The sequence below is a fragment of the Pleurodeles waltl genome, chromosome 10 (assembly GCF_031143425.1).
Source record: "Pleurodeles waltl isolate 20211129_DDA chromosome 10, aPleWal1.hap1.20221129, whole genome shotgun sequence".
In the NCBI taxonomy this organism is placed as follows: domain Eukaryota; kingdom Metazoa; phylum Chordata; class Amphibia; order Caudata; family Salamandridae; genus Pleurodeles; species Pleurodeles waltl.
Genome location: NC_090449.1, coordinates 916,705,571 through 916,721,228, shown reverse-complemented (window position 1 = coordinate 916,721,228; position 15,658 = coordinate 916,705,571). Strand labels below are relative to the sequence as shown.

At 43.0% G+C, this 15,658-nt stretch overlaps 1 protein-coding gene across 1 annotated transcript in view; it reads left to right on the top strand.

The window, feature by feature from the left end:
• LOC138262461 (ATP-dependent translocase ABCB1-like) overlaps positions 1 to 15,658 on the top strand; it is a 691,566-nt gene that overhangs the window by 19,290 nt on the left and 656,618 nt on the right. Inside the window, exon 3 of the mRNA XM_069212356.1 lies at positions 4,445 to 4,616. Coding sequence (XP_069068457.1) covers positions 4,445 to 4,616 — 172 coding nt within the window. The remainder of the gene's footprint in view (positions 1 to 4,444; positions 4,617 to 15,658) is intronic.

The following is a 15,658-nucleotide window of genomic DNA, read 5'->3' as shown; positions in this document are numbered from 1 at the left end:
TTCAGTGAAATAGGTAAAAAGACCTGTCCACTCGCAGATGACTAGTACAAATACACAGTATGTTGCCACCACTGTGCTCTTGCTACTCAACTCCACTTAAGGTAGCAGCCTATTACCACTTATGAAGGTAGTGCTGTGTGTTGCCCTCCCTGGTCTAACAAGACCACAATACATAAGACAGCCCTAAGGTATGATGCACACACATCCTCATTTGCTCACGTATGAAGATCAGCACCAGGGATTCAGACATTGCGACAGCTAGGGCACTAAGGGCAAGGGTGTGCGCCCATCACCATGCTGGGGACTTTTCTGTCCCAACAGATGCACTCTCAAATAAAACTACCCCAGACAAACTCCTAGCCTGGAAAGGTTTGGTGTTCACACCGGTAAAACCAGAAGGAATGTCCATCTGTCTTCCCCTGGATCAATCTGGCTCTGTGCTACATTACAAAATCTAACCCATGCAGAGAAATAGACCATTTTAATGGCTTATGATCCATTTGCAGTTCAACCCTAGAGCCAAACAAGTAAAGGTGGAACTTGTGCAAGGCCCACATGATGGCAAAGCACTACTTTTCAATTGCTGCCTCATTCTCTCTGGGTATCAAGCGCCTTCTATAAAGGGGTTGGGAACTGCACACACAAGGAGATGGTTCCTTCAGGTTACAAAACTGAAAGGAGTGATGGTCATCTTCAAGCCAGAGTGCTGCATCAGGTTTATGGCCTTTGCCTTCATGGTGGTCCCTCCTGGTACACACGGTTCGCAAACATGGCACTCCGGGTGACAGCCCCTCAGGTCACAACTCTGCATGGGGGCAATGGCTTTCTTCTTGTCACAGCCATGTATCAGGGAAACAGCCTTTTTCTTCATCATGGGATCCCTCCTGGCCTACTGTAGTCATGAACAGTACACATAAGTTGACAGCCCTTCAGGTCACAAAACTGCACAGGGGAGATTGCCCTCTTTTTGTACATCACTGTACCATGTTGACAACCATGATCTTCACCAAAGCCCCCACCTGGCAAACAGCAGCACTCTGGAAGACAGCCCAATTTGTGCAATGATTTGTCCTCAATGTGGACCTAACATTTTACACTCTGCTTAAGTGATCCACTCAACAAGATCCTCACTGGACCTCAAACCACTCACAGGGTCCTCTGGTCTCAGCAGATAGGCAGATGCAGGTGCAATAGGTTCCAGATAGAGTGGTCTTGATCCTCCTGTGTAATGCCTCCTCACCAAGCCGGTAGACTGGCAGACCTCAGTCCCCAGTCCCGGTCACAAGAGGCAGAGGTTGTACTGAACTTCTCTATGCTGACGTACAGTTACAGTTTGACAATTTTGGGAGGCTCACGCTCCCCCTTTCACAATCCATTTTAATAAGCAGATATGAATTAGCATCTTAGGGTCTGATTTAAAGCTCAGCGGAAAGGATTCTCCTTTGCAAAGGCAAAAGAGCAGCTCTTCCCCATGCGGTTACCATTAGTACTTCAACACGATTTCCCTTTGAACCTCACCTTTTGGAATCAAATCCCACTCTGGCCATCCTGCCAGGAGGAGATCACACCTCTTCCATCAGCAGGTCTATTGTTTCCCTTCCTGAGAGTCATTCCCAACTCTCCCCAGGAGGGCAGAATGCTATCTTGAGGATAGGTGCCTTGTGTGACTGTAAAAGGTCACTGGAACTTTGGACAGCAAAGTGGTGACTTTCTAAAGTTACCATTCATGAAATAGTCACATTAAATTCAACCTGAGCAACAAGTCAGGTTTAATGCAACAATTCTTTTGATATCTTGAAGTAACATTTTTAGTAGTCCCATTCAGCACTTCTCACTGATGAGACATCAGCCTGAAACTCTCTGCTTACCAATACAGCTATCAAGCTTTCCACAGTAAAAAAGGACAATGCTGGGTTTTTTAAGTCAGAACATGTAAAGTGAACAAAACACATAATTCAATTTAATAAAAATCACACTTTCTTTAGGGCTCAGTAAGCATAACGTATAGGTGAAAGTTTGGGCTTTATTATATATCTGAAAGCCAAAGCTGCATTAGCAGTGTAAAAAATGCTCTTCTAGTCAGCAATGGTGGATTGGGAGACACGCTTTGCTTTGCAACACTTGTGCTGGCAAAATGAGTGCTGAAGTCCACAAGAGATACTTAACTTACAGGCCCTAGGTATCCCCCTGTACAGTATACAAACGACGTGTAAGTCAGTTAACATTACAAATGTGGGTAAGCCAAGAAGGCATATACCTTTTAAGGGTCAGAGCACTGGCACAGAGGTCTGATTAGCGGAACTCAGTATACTCAGTCTAAGAATTAGCAGCATCAGACCTAAATTATAGGGTTGATCCTGCAAGAAGAAGCATTTCCTTACAATATCATTAGACCAAATAGTTGAGTATAAGAAAAGATCCAAATCTAAACATCCTGATATTGTAATATTCTTTAGTAAAATATAACTACATTTAGGAATAGGAAGCATTTTGATCTGAGTGCAATTTTATTAGGTTTCCGTTGGAGTTTTATTATACATGTGACTTGCAGGAAGGAATTAAGCAATGTATTACATTTTTTCTAAAATTCCAAATAAAATGTGACTTCAAGTCAATATTAAGGAATGGATGACATAAAATAGCTAGCCCAGCCTCAAGCCCTAAAGCGGGAGAAAAGCAAACATTGCTGAACCTATGTCAATGAAGATGTGAAGATTCAATGTCTGAAGAAGTCTTCTGAAGCAAGGCACTACATGTATTTGGTTTATTTAGATGTTTCACATGCTTTTGTTATTTAATTTTTGCAAACCCGTCATCCAAAATTCCAAGATACAGTATTAAACATTCAGCATTAAAAGAACTAAAAATAACAAAGTAAAAGAACATTTGTATTTGTAAAATCATTTACATTAAATATACTTTGACTATAACATAAGAGTTTTCACTTTCAATGCACAATGAAATAGAAAAAGGAAATAGATGAGAGATAAAAGAAAAGCACAAAGATAAAAAAGTGGAAAAAAGTATTAAAAACCGCTAAACATAAAGATAGCACAAATATGTATAACAGAGGAGTTGATCGAACAAAAACTTACAGCAAAACAAAGAGCGCAAGACAGGACAGACAATGAATGACGCTGATTAACAAGAGTATTCTACATAAAAAATAACATAGATATTAAAATTAATAAAAATTATAAATTATTGAATGAATACATACAAAACAGCAAACAATAGACTACACAAGAGAGGACTATACAAACAAGTGTGTGCATCTTGAGAGATTTCCATATATTTCACTTTGTAACCCATTTTCAACCCCTAGAGTCTTCAAATGATCATGTGTTAAGTATTGTTACGTATTGCTAATATAAATTGTTAAAAAAGGCAAATCAGTGCGAATCAAAATATATGTACATAACGTTCTTTAGCACAGTTTCAGCAGTTGCTCTAAAGATGTCTTGCAATATAGCTACCTTATGATCGTAGTGTCAAAACATACCTCTTTGAGAGTAGTTCTCCTCATTTTTTGTGACTGATGCTTCTGATGTGTTAACTCAATGTACTGCTGCACTGCTATCCAGATCCCAATGTATGTGCTCTAACCCCATAAAACATGACAGAAATCCTAATTATTAATTTACATATTTAACATTCCAGTGTGATCAAAGTATATGGCGCGGGAAATACATTAGTGACATTAGAAGTTAAATATCACCAATGGACTACAGCACATGATGTTCCATTAGCTAGGCTAACAAGGGATAGATGGCTTCAGCCTTCCCTGTAAAGCCTGCCTGCTGCAGCTCTGAAGCCTACAAATAAGGCTCTCAAAATAACCTTTTTTTTTACAGAAAATAACTCTCCTTTTAAAAGTTGAATAAGCCCCCCCCCGAGTAGGCTTTGCAGCCCACAAGGTAGGGTGCCTATCATTTAAATGTGGTAAATGCAAGAACTGAGGGTTAGCATGTACCTAGAGTGGCTAGCTTGAAAAATAATTTTTTGTTGTAAAAGACAGCATCTGTCTGAAGAGAAAAACTAAAATTCAGAATAAGATCATATTTCTGCTAACATGGGTTTGGGATAACATACTAGAATGATCCAACCACTAATATACTAATTTTAATATTTGTGAAAAAACAGTTCACCAGCAAAGTCATTTTTTGATAAATATTTTGGAAAAGTAACTTCACAAAATTAGATTTTATTTGCCCGAACCAGCTGTAGACTAATTAGTCTATAACAAATAAACTCCATCTCACCCAAAATACTTTAGAGTCCTTATGTGTAATAATCTCCAGTATGGGAAAGAAAAACATGTTCATTTGTGTTTCTCATTCCACTTTCTCTCTCTCCTTCTCTATCTCTTCCTAACTCTTTCTCTCATTCTATATCCCTATTCCTGTTTCTATCTATATTTCAATCCATATCTCTCCCTATATAGTGACATCAACACTATTCGTGACGGCCTTGGAGACAAAGTGAGCATGTTTGCACAAAACCTTTCTACATTTGTAGGATCAATGGTTGTTGGATTTGTTTATGGCTGGAAATTAACATTGGTGACCTTATCACTCTGTCCATTACTGGCAGCTTCAGCAGCAGTATGGTCAAAAGTAAGTGAAACAAAACAATGTGAAAAGATGAGTTTGCATGTTTTTGGAATCTGTTCAATGTTATATTAATAAAGATCTGATGATGTGGTGCTTATTTTTTTTAACAATAGGCTAAGCAGTGTAGCTACAAATTTGAAAATAACACATTGATGCAGAAATGTGAACAGTTAAACTATGGGTAAGCGAGTCATCAGTCTTGAAATGAGCTATCAATGACCTCCTACACCTAGCAGAAAAACATGTTTCTGTGAGCAACTCTGAGCTTATAATTGGCCCTATGGTACAGTCGTCAAGCAATCCTCAGGGAAACTTGTGTGATACATGAATAGCAACACTAAAATGAAATTACCAATAATAAACAAAGACATTTCTAATGTATAGTTAAAAAAATGTAGCTATTAAATTGGAACAAAGTACAATCAATGTAGACATCAAAATACCTCAATAAAACATGAATTGACACACAGTTTGCATCAAAGTTAATATCTGAAAGCAACCATTTAGAATCAAACTTACTAATATGTTACATCGGGGTTGCATCCCTTTTTTTGGTGCAGCCCTGAAGCAAAAATAAATTTGTCAATTACTAATCTGTGCAAAGTGAATTTGCATGGCTTTGTGAGGCTTAATACATGCACAGTAATGCAAGGCAGTGCATAGCGTGGAAGCCCAGATGGGAATGGGCTTCCACAAAAAAAAAAAGACACGTGATCGCATAGTCAAGTGGTGGGAGCTACCGGAGTGGAACATAGAGCAACCCAATATGTCCTGTGATGGCATTCTCTGAATTTATTTTCATCCCTGTGGTGCCCCAAGACTGAGCAGAGGTACCACCAATGCAGGCTAGGAGGCGCTGCAGTGAGTGCAGAGGCCTCAAGGGAATTTTAGTAAACACACTAAGGTCCTCATTATGACTTTGGCAGTCCTAAAAGTGGATTCTCAAAGACGGTGGCGTCCCCCCAAGTGTTTTACAATGTTTCTGCCAGGCAGACCAGCAGGAATATTGCCTCCGGATTGACAGGTGGAAACAATGCTACAATATTGGCCTTGGCTCAATTAAGGGGGGCAAGGTCAATGCCATAGCACACAGAAGCCTCGGAATGTTCACTGCCAGCCTAGCAGCCCCCAGCTCCCCCTTACCACCAGCCTTTCCATGGTGAGGTGATTGCCACGAAAAGGCTGTTGGTAAGGTGAGTTGTAATCAGCCAGGCTGCGCTGAGTTCAGCACAGCCCTGGCTGAGTACAACTCAGACCACCATCACCCCTTCGGGAACAATGTTCTTGGCGGGAATGGTGGTCTCCTGGCAGGTCAGCTCCCCAGGGATGTAATGTGGCGGTTGGACCGCCAAAGTTGCAGCGCTCTGACCGCCACAAAGAGGCCAGTGGTCCTTGGACTGCTAGCCTTGTAATGAGGCCCTAAGTCTCCTGCTTCACCAGGGTCATTGAATTCATGACCTCAGGAGAGGTTTCGCACTATATTCAAGTACATTCAGAGCTGGAAATGTTGTTTATAGACACCAGAGTGTAGAAACCCCTAGTGCTGAGTGTTTTGAATATAAATGTGTTATTGACAATTTAATTGACAAACATTTTATATATTAACATTGTTTATGAACGTATTTTAACAGGATTAATAACTGCATTGGTTTTACCGATGGATACCCTAACAAAAACAACGGGCCTGCTTTATACTGATGTGATGGTAATGTGACAAAGCCAATAGCCCTGTCATTCATAAAATTGCATGCTTTCATATTGTGATGTTGCATCTTATATAGGTGGAGAGTATTGTGATTATGCAAACAAGGACCTAATAGGATTCAAATATGATTCGAAGGTGTCACCAAAGTTATATCTGGCTACTGGATGTACAGATCCGTAATTTAATGCATAGTATCTGGTAGTGTGTGTCTAATGTATTTATTAAACTATAGCTTGAGAGTTTTAGTGAGCGTTTTTTAGTTTAAAATATTACGTTTTACCTGAAATTTACACCTAATTATAATGTCCCATTAAACCTTTGTTTTGTCACTGAATTTCTAAGGGTTTTAAGTGTAAGTGAATGTATTATTCTATACCTAACTATAACATCGTTAAAATATAGGATAAATGAAATTACACCAAATTTGGATTAAAGTTATAAACTTTACTCTGAAAGCATTTGTATTTAGTATAAATCTTTTCAGACATTTTGAGAAATTAGCATTTAAAAGGTGCTTGGGTAGGAATAAATGGGGTGATGATTGTAAAAACGTTAGCGCTAACAGGACAGTTGGTTTCCATAAATGCTCTGGTGCATTTAAAGTGAATGGGTAGATCCTGATTGGTTGTCCACAACATGGAGAATATGTTGGGGCAGCCATTAGAGTACTCCTAAAAAAATGCCATATAAAGAGGGCCTTATGGGGGGGCACCTGGTGGGTACTGCAGGCCAATACCCGAAACAGCCCATCTGGGTGGGGGAAATGTCAAAATAAGTTAAGCCACAAGTATCATTCTCCTTTTGGAGCTTTTTCAAACCCTGTTTGGTGCAAGAAGAAAAATTATAGAAGATGGGACATGCGTGAAGCCCCATGCCATGAATCTCTTCGCTCCTCAGGGTCCTCATCTCCCTGGGAGCAATAATGCTATGCTCTATTCCTATATGTCTCTGGGGTTCCCCTTACCCCCAGGAACCACAAGGATGGTAGAGACTGGGCTGGACACTCCTTTTACTTCCATGCCTGTAATGAGCGGGAGCCTCCGGACTCAAATCTTCTACCCGATCTTACTGAGGTTGGGGAGGGTGCTTTGTTTTTGCTCCCACCCACAGTCAGTATGGGCAGGATAAGGTAAGGATTCCAACTCGCACACAGCAGAAGACTGTGCTGTACTTTTTGTCGAGCTGCCAGGTGTGTTGGAGCTTTAAATCTCTCCTATGACCCCCATGCTGTTGGTGCCCCAAGTGGAACCAGGCACCTATTAACAACTTACTTACCTTCAGTAACTCCTTATCTCATGGAGACATAGACTAACCACAAATTCCTTATCTTAGAATTCTCCCTAGGCGCCAGACTGGATCTGGAAAAACTTCTTGGCAGTACCTCTGCCCGACAATGGAGGGTGCAGTGCGACTCTGCATCAACATCGTCCACTAGATATGATGTAGATGGAGTCCATATAATCTCTCCTCCGATTCGCTGATGTCAGTTTCTTCTGTGACCTGAATCAATGGAACAACGCAGATCCACCATAGAAACTGATAATGGAACAGTGTGCCAACAAGAGATATAAATGTAATTTTGAATTACAATTACTAAATCAAAATGCATAGAATGATGATACCAAGAAGAGATAATGAGGAAAAATAATTTGTTCAAAGAACGGGGAGGCTGGGTGGGTCGATAAGGAACCTGCTGCTTGTCTATGGCCCATATTTATACTTTTTGACGCGAACCAGCGCCTGCGCTGGTTTGAGTAAAAAATGTTACAGCCGGCTAACGCCATTCCTACTCGCCATGTGGGCGCCTTATTTAAGGATTGACATTAGCCGGTGCTGGTGTAGGGGAAAATGAGGGTTGTGCGTCAAAAAATGGTGCAAGTCAGGTTTGAGTCAAAAATCATGGCTCAAACTGGACTTGCGCCATTTTTTGACGCACAACCCCCATTGGAATGACTCCTGTCTTAGCAAAGACAGGAGCCATGTCCCCTTGCCCAATGGCCATGCCCAGGGGACTTCTGTCCCCTGGGCATGGCCATTGGGCACAGTGGCATGTAGGGGGGCCCAAATTAGTCTCCCCATGCCACTTAAAAAATAAATAAATAATACTTACCTCAACTTACCTGTACTTACCTGGGATGGGTCCCCCCCATCCATGAGTGCCCTCCAGGGGTGGGTGGGGGTGGCAGAGGGTGTCCTTGGGGGCAGTGAAGGGCACTTCTGGACTGGTTCCATGGTCAGATACCATGGAAGTGAGCCCACAGGTCCCTTAACTCCTGCCCTGACCCGGGCATTAAGAAACAGCGCACTTCAGGCTGTGTGCCATTTTTTAAGGCCCGCCCGAGTATAAATAAGGTGCACAGGCCTTAAAGTAATTTTTTGGGTGGTAATGCCTACCTTGCATGTCATTAACGCAAGGCGGTTTCCCGCATCCAAAAAATGACGCACACAGTGGAATTTTGACATCCGCGTGGTCAGGCGTCAAAGTATAAATATGGTGCACGGTTTGCGTTGAATGGAGTAGAAAATGTTTGATGCACATTCAGCTCAAATGGAGTATAAATATGCCCCTACGTCTCTACCAGATATGGCGTTACCAAAGGTAAGTAACTTGTTCATCTGTTAGAGACAACTAGCTTCAGATTCCTTCCGTTAGAATTAGGTGCCAAAGTAATATAAACCCAGGAGGTGGGTCTGCGAACATGTCCTACCCAATTCTCACATAGAAGTAACTGATCTAATTGAAGGTGGTGTAGACCAGTCACAAGAGAGACAAGGGTGTGAAAGAACATCTCACTGGAAAAAAGTGGAGAACCCACAAAACATTTCAAGAAGACATGGAAAGCCATGCTGAGCAGAGCACAGCCAATGACAAATGATTCTGTCATAGGCAACACGCAGTAGGAAAATAAACATGTGTAGCTCAAGGTTAGAGCTCTACTGGTAAAGGCTAAGGTACAAGCCCACCGCAAAAATCATTGAGACAATTTGGATGTAACACCTAATGGGGGGTCCACCGAGAATATGTAAAGGGGAGGAGTGATGCATGCATGCTGGCTCTATCAGGAAACATAGGCAAAACCAACAACAAGCAGAAAACTCAACTCTAGTAGGGAGAGTAAGCCGAAAAACAGAGTGCACTCCTCCAGGAACATCAAAAGAGAAGCTGTAGCAAGGTGTAACAGAACTGTAATACATATAAAAAAGTTTGACAGGGGACACGAAATGTGTGCCATATGCATGACAGCCGATTGAGAAACAAAGAGATCTGAATAGAGATATGCCAAAACACCGACCTCCATACATATAGATGTAATAACATAAATGTGTTTGTACAAAGGTATCCATAGATATGCATAAAGTTTAGCTACACACGGTTGTAGATATAAATTTAAAGACGTAGATCTATGAAGCTAATATATGTAGACATTTATATATACATATATATATATATATATATATATATATATATATAGAGAGAGAGAGATGCATAGTATATGAAAATAGAGAAAGAAAGGGGCTAAATAAATGGCAGCACAGTAGCAAAATAAAAGAAGGGAGAGAGAGAAAAATCATACCCGTCAAGGAAGAAAAAAACCTGCCAAGCAGGAAACTCATTGTCAGCAGACTAAATCTAGCGGACTATGAAACAAGCTCAAAACCAGGATGAAAATCACTACAGGAGAAATCGCCAACCGTACAAAGTCCAAGATAATGGTAATGAGTAGTCCAGCAGACGGGAAAAAGTTGCTGAAAGAAAGAGCCCAAAGAAACAAGCATTTACAATGAAATAAGTCTCGCATTTGCTTGAGTTTGAGCTAATGGCATTGTAAATTCATAACTGGACTTTTCTTGTCACATAAATTGGTCAACCCTGCCTCATAATTTCGTCATTTCCTGCCATAAATTCTAGAAGCCCAGCATTTAACTAAAGCACTTCCATTTACCCTCATTTACCAAACATAAAAACCTTTATCAGAAATAAACTTTTGGCATTAGAGTGTAGTGTTTAAAACACCATAACAAAAATATGATTTTGGACGAATTGGAAGGTGAAAGGAAAGAAGGAGTTGGGAGTAAAGATGGAAAGGACAAGTGGAGTAGAAATGGTGTCATGGGCCCTAGAGTTAGAAAGGAAATTGGTTGACTGGAATTTTGGTAGGAAAATACAGCAGTAATTAGAGTTGAGTGAGGTCCGTAGGTCTTGGGGCCCCAGTGCCACTGTTTCTTTTCCTCCATTGATAACGAGGCCTCAGGAGAGAAAGCGGATGGGTCCGGAAAGAGAAGCAAAAGGAGTACAACAGACAAAAGGAAGAAAGAGAAGGGGTTGCAAGGGAAAGAAAGAAGGGAAAGAAAGAGCGAGAAAATGAAAGCACAACTAAGAGATGAAATAGAGCAAACTTGTGCGACAAATTAAAAAAGGGAAGGAAGCTAGCAAACGAAAGATAAAGAGGAACAAATAACTAAAGAAGTGTTAAAACAAAGAGAAAAATTAATATTAGAGAAGTAAGAGAGATGGTGGGTGAAAAAAGCAGCGAAAGAACCAGGGCATGTCTGTACTGACACATTTCCCAGAGAAACACACAGAATGGGGAAACCACTTTAACACTTCGGGTCCCGACAAATAACTTGTGGCTTCCACATACAAACTGGCAAAAAAGGGATTTATAGTAAAACATGAATTGGCAGATAAAGATAAGAAAAACCCCAGAGAAACGAAGGAAGAAAGGTCTAAAAAATAAATGAATGGACGCATATTGAGTCAAAGAAAAGAGTAAATAAAAAAGACAAAGAAAGAATGAAGGGGAGAGAAAAAATTGTGAAAGAATGAACACCTGATGAAGAAAAAAGAGAGGAATACAAAAGGAAAGAAATACCTAAGGTTTTGCGAGTTTGAAAGAGGAGGTAGCAAGGGGAAGAGGAAATAAAAAAAAGGAAGAAGAGTAGAAATAAACAGTTGAAAGAAAGAGGGAAGCTGGTAATGTGGATTTTAAGAGCTGGAAAGAGAAAAGTGGGAGAGATCTAAAGCATTGTGAGTAAACAGAGTAAAGGAAAGAACGGAGTAATATAGGTGAAACAGACCCTCCAAAATAAAGATGGCAGCTGAGAAGAGATTTAATTGGCTCCCCTACATTCCAAAACAGAAGTCAGAGTGTGTAACAGCAGGGGGCGAAGCAGAGCAGCAGGAGGTACATTACCAGAGTTGTGTGTGATCCCCCAATACAGCAAGATTAGGGTACTTCAGATCAGGATTTGGGGTATAGACAAAGCTGTGTCTCGGCCCAGTGCTGGAATAACAGAAAGGCAGCAGGAGAGCTGTTTAATTCCTAGCATTGACATAATGGGGAGCTGCAGGTTAGGGTTGAGGTGCAATGATGGAGTTGTACATGGGCTACACTACTGGAATCGTAACAGACATACAAGATCAGAAGTGAGGTATATTAATGAAGCTATGTGCGGAACCTAGTATTAGCGTACAAGTGTTGCTGAATATTTGACTGGAGGTGCCCTGGTGAAGCTGCCAGTGGGGCCCAGCATGGGAGTGGCCTTGCCTCTAAACCACAAAAATGAGGAGTCCTGAAGGGGGTGTGTTTGGGCCTTTGTACTGAGAAGAAATGTGCACTGAATGTTAGAATTGATGGATTCTGTTGGAGCTGTGGTGGTTCCCATCAACAGTGGCTTTAGATGTTAGACTTGAAGTATCCTGGCTGAGCTGTTTTGCTCTTTTAAGTCCAGTATTAGCTTAGCAGTGGGACTGAATATCACAACTGAGCGGCTATAATGGAACTGTATGTGAGTGGGGTCCATGTATAGAAAAGGAAGTAACTTCGCTAGGGTAGAGCTGAGTTGCACTGATGGAGCTGCTCCAAAGGTCCCAGTACAGGAACTGCAGAGTGTACTGACTATAAGAACTGAGGTGCTCTGGCAGACAGTGTGTGTGTAAGGTTCTGGCACAGGCACGGATGAGGGGCTTGGAGTGTGTGAACCGAGGTGCACTGATGGAGCTGCGCCTGAGGTCCCAGTACTGAAACAGCAGAGTATACTGACTGTAAGAACTGAGATGCTCTGGCAGACAGTGTGTGGGTTTCTAGCATGGCTGAGGGGCTTGGAGTTTGCAAACTGAGGTGCACTGATGGAGCTGTGTCCAGGATCCCAGTACTGGAACAGCAGTGTGTAATGACTGTAAGAACTGAGGTGCTCTGGCAGACAGCATGTGTGTGGTTCTGGCATAGGCACAGCTGAGGGGCTTGGAGTATGTGAACTGAGGTGTACTGATGGAGCTGCACCCGAGGTCCCAGTGCTGGAGCAGCAGTGTATATTGACTGTAAGAACTGAGGTGCTCTGGCAGACAGTGTGTGTGGGGTTCTGGCACAGGCACAGCTGAGGGGCTTGGAGTGTGTGAACTGAGGTATACTGGTGGAGCTATACTCAAGGTCCCAGTACTAGAGCAGCAGAGAGTACTGACTTGATGAATTGAGGCCCTTTGGCAGATAGGGTGTGTTGGGTTTCTGGCACTGGCACAGCTGAGGGGCTTTGAGTATGTGAACTGAGATGCAATGATGGAGCTGCGCCCGAGGTCCCAGAACTGGAACAGCAGAGTATACTGACTGTAAGAACTGAGGTGCACTGGCAGACAGTGTGTGTGTGGTTCTGGCATGGGCACAGCTGAGGGGCTTGGAGTATGTGACCTGAGGTGCACTGATGGAGCTGCGCCTGATGTCCCAGTACTGGAGCAGCAGTGTATATTGAGTGTAAGAAATGAGGTGCTCTGGCAGGCAGCATGTGTAGGGTTTTGGCACAGGCACGGCTGAGGGGCTTGGAGTGTGTGAACTGAGGTGTACTGATGGAGCTGCACCCAAGGTCCCAGTACTAGAGCAGCAGAGTGTCCTGACTGGAAGAATTGAGGCACTCTGACAGACAGCTTGTGTTGGGTTTCTGGCACTGGCACAGCTGAGGGGCTTGGAGTAAGGGAGTATATTTTGGTCTGGCTCGGTCCAATGATTAAATATGCCTCCAATGTACCACCATCGACCGTTGTTGGAAGGTGGAGTCGGTATAGCGAGACCATACGCCTGAGCAGGTAAAGGTTTGGCAGAGTTGGGCAGCGATTGATCATAGAACACTCTGTATTAAATGATCTCCCCACCTTATACCCTCTCGTGGTGAGTGAGGGTGGTAGGAAAATGAGGACCGAAAAGAAAGAGGGCCTTGGAGTATGTGAACTGAGGTGCAATGATGGAGCTGCAGCCGAGGTCCCAGTACTGGAACAGCAGAGTATACTGACTGTAAGAACTGAGGTGCTCTGGCAGACAGCGTGTGTGGGGTTATAGCATGGCTAAGGGGCTTGGAGTGTGCAAACAGAGGTGCACTGATGAAGCTGTGTCCGAGATCCTAGTACTGGAACAGCAGTGTGTACTGACTGTAAGAACTGAGGTGCTCTGGCAGACAGCGTGTGTGTGGTTCTGGCATGGGCACAGCTGAGAGGCTTGGAGTAAGTGAACTGAGGTGCACTGATGGAGCTGCACCCGAGGTCCCAGTACCGGAGCAGCAATGTATATTGACTGTAAGAACTGAGGTGCTCTGGCAGACAGTGTGTGTGGGGTTCTGGCACAAGCACGGCTGAGAGACTTGGAGTGTGTGAACTGAGGTGTACTGATGGAGCTGCACCCAAGGTCCCAGTACTAGAGCAGCAGAGAGTACTGACTGGAAGAATTGAGGCACTCTGGCAGACAGCGTGTGTTGGGTTTCTGGCACTGGCACAGCTGAGGGGCTTGGAGTATGTGAACTGAGATGCAATGATGGAGCTGCGCCCGAGGTCCCAGTACTGGAACAGCAGAGTATACTGACCTTAAGAACTGAGGTGCTCTGGCAGACAGCATGTGTGGGGTTCTAGCATGGCTGAGGGGCTTGGAGTGTGCGAACGGAGGTGCGCTGATGTGGAGCTGTGTCCGAGATCCCAGTACTGGAACAGCAGTGTGTACTGACTGTAAGAACTGAGGTGCTCTGGCAGACATCATGTGTGTGGTTCTGGCATGGGCAGAGCTGAGGGACTTGGAGTATGTGAACTGAGGTACACTGATAGAGCAGCACCCGAGGTCCCAGTACTGGAGCAGCAGTGTATATTGACTGTAAGAGCTGAGGTGCTCTGGCAGACAGTGTGTGTGCGGTTCTGGCACAAGCAATGCTGAGGGGCTTGGAGTGTGTGAACTGAGGTGTACTGATGGAGCTGTACCCAAGGTCCCAGTACTAGAGCAGCAGAGAGTACTGACTGGAAGAATTGAGGCACTCTGGCAGACAGCGTGTGTTGGGTTTCTGGCACTGGCACAGCTGAGGGGCTTGGAGTATGTGATTACACATTATCGGAAGTGGTGGAAGAGTTGGATGAGGTCCTAGAAAAGTTATTCACCAATTTAAACTAACAGCCACTGTTATTATAAGCAGTGGATTTTAACTTAAAGTTTTGTCAATTCTGTATTACATCCATTTGTGGGTTGACTAACCCTGAGGGCAATCGAATTACACATTTTCAGCGTAAACGTAATGCATATGAGGAGGTGCTAAATAAGATGCTTATGAAATATCCTTTGGCATTTGTCTCAGATCTCTTTTTTAGCCCCTGTGCGACATCCCATGGGCAACCTTTCATGGCCATGGTAAACCTAGTAGTATTGACCACATTATAGTTTTAACTGAATTAATGTAGCTAGTGAAAGATTTTGTTAACAGGACGCATTGTATGAGCGATCATAGTGCCCTGGAATTGCAAGTTGAACTAAGGCATGATAGAGCCCAGGATAGATCTTAGGGCAATCTAACTGTTTCAGGTAATAGAGGTCTAAAGAGGAAATGAGATAAAGTGACGGTCGGGGAGGGGGTGTTTACAGAATTTGGTATTGAGGGTTGAAGATGCTATGGCTGTTTGTCCTAATCTGGAAGCTGACCCCTCTGCAATTATCAAGGGCTTTTCCTTCATCTGCGGCAATGTGTCAAAGTTACCATATATAAAAAAGAGGAAGGCTGATAATAATTACAGTGTCTGGTTTGATAGGGCTTGCAGGGTGGCTCATCAGGTGCTCCGCCAAGCCCTTAAGGTGGTTCCAAGGGATAAGGGTGAGTTTTAACGGGCTAAGAATGCTTACAAGGACATCCTGTCTTCAAGGAAAGCATATATTCAGAAAGTGGCCTGAGAAGAATTGAAGGAAGCCATGAAAGCAAGGGATCAGGCCAGTTTTTGGAAAGTCATTAACCATCCATTTTTTATGGAACATAGTTCGATGGGAATTTAGGCCCATATGTAGGAAAAGTTTGCATCACCTTTGCTTCATTTTTTACCTCAGGACGC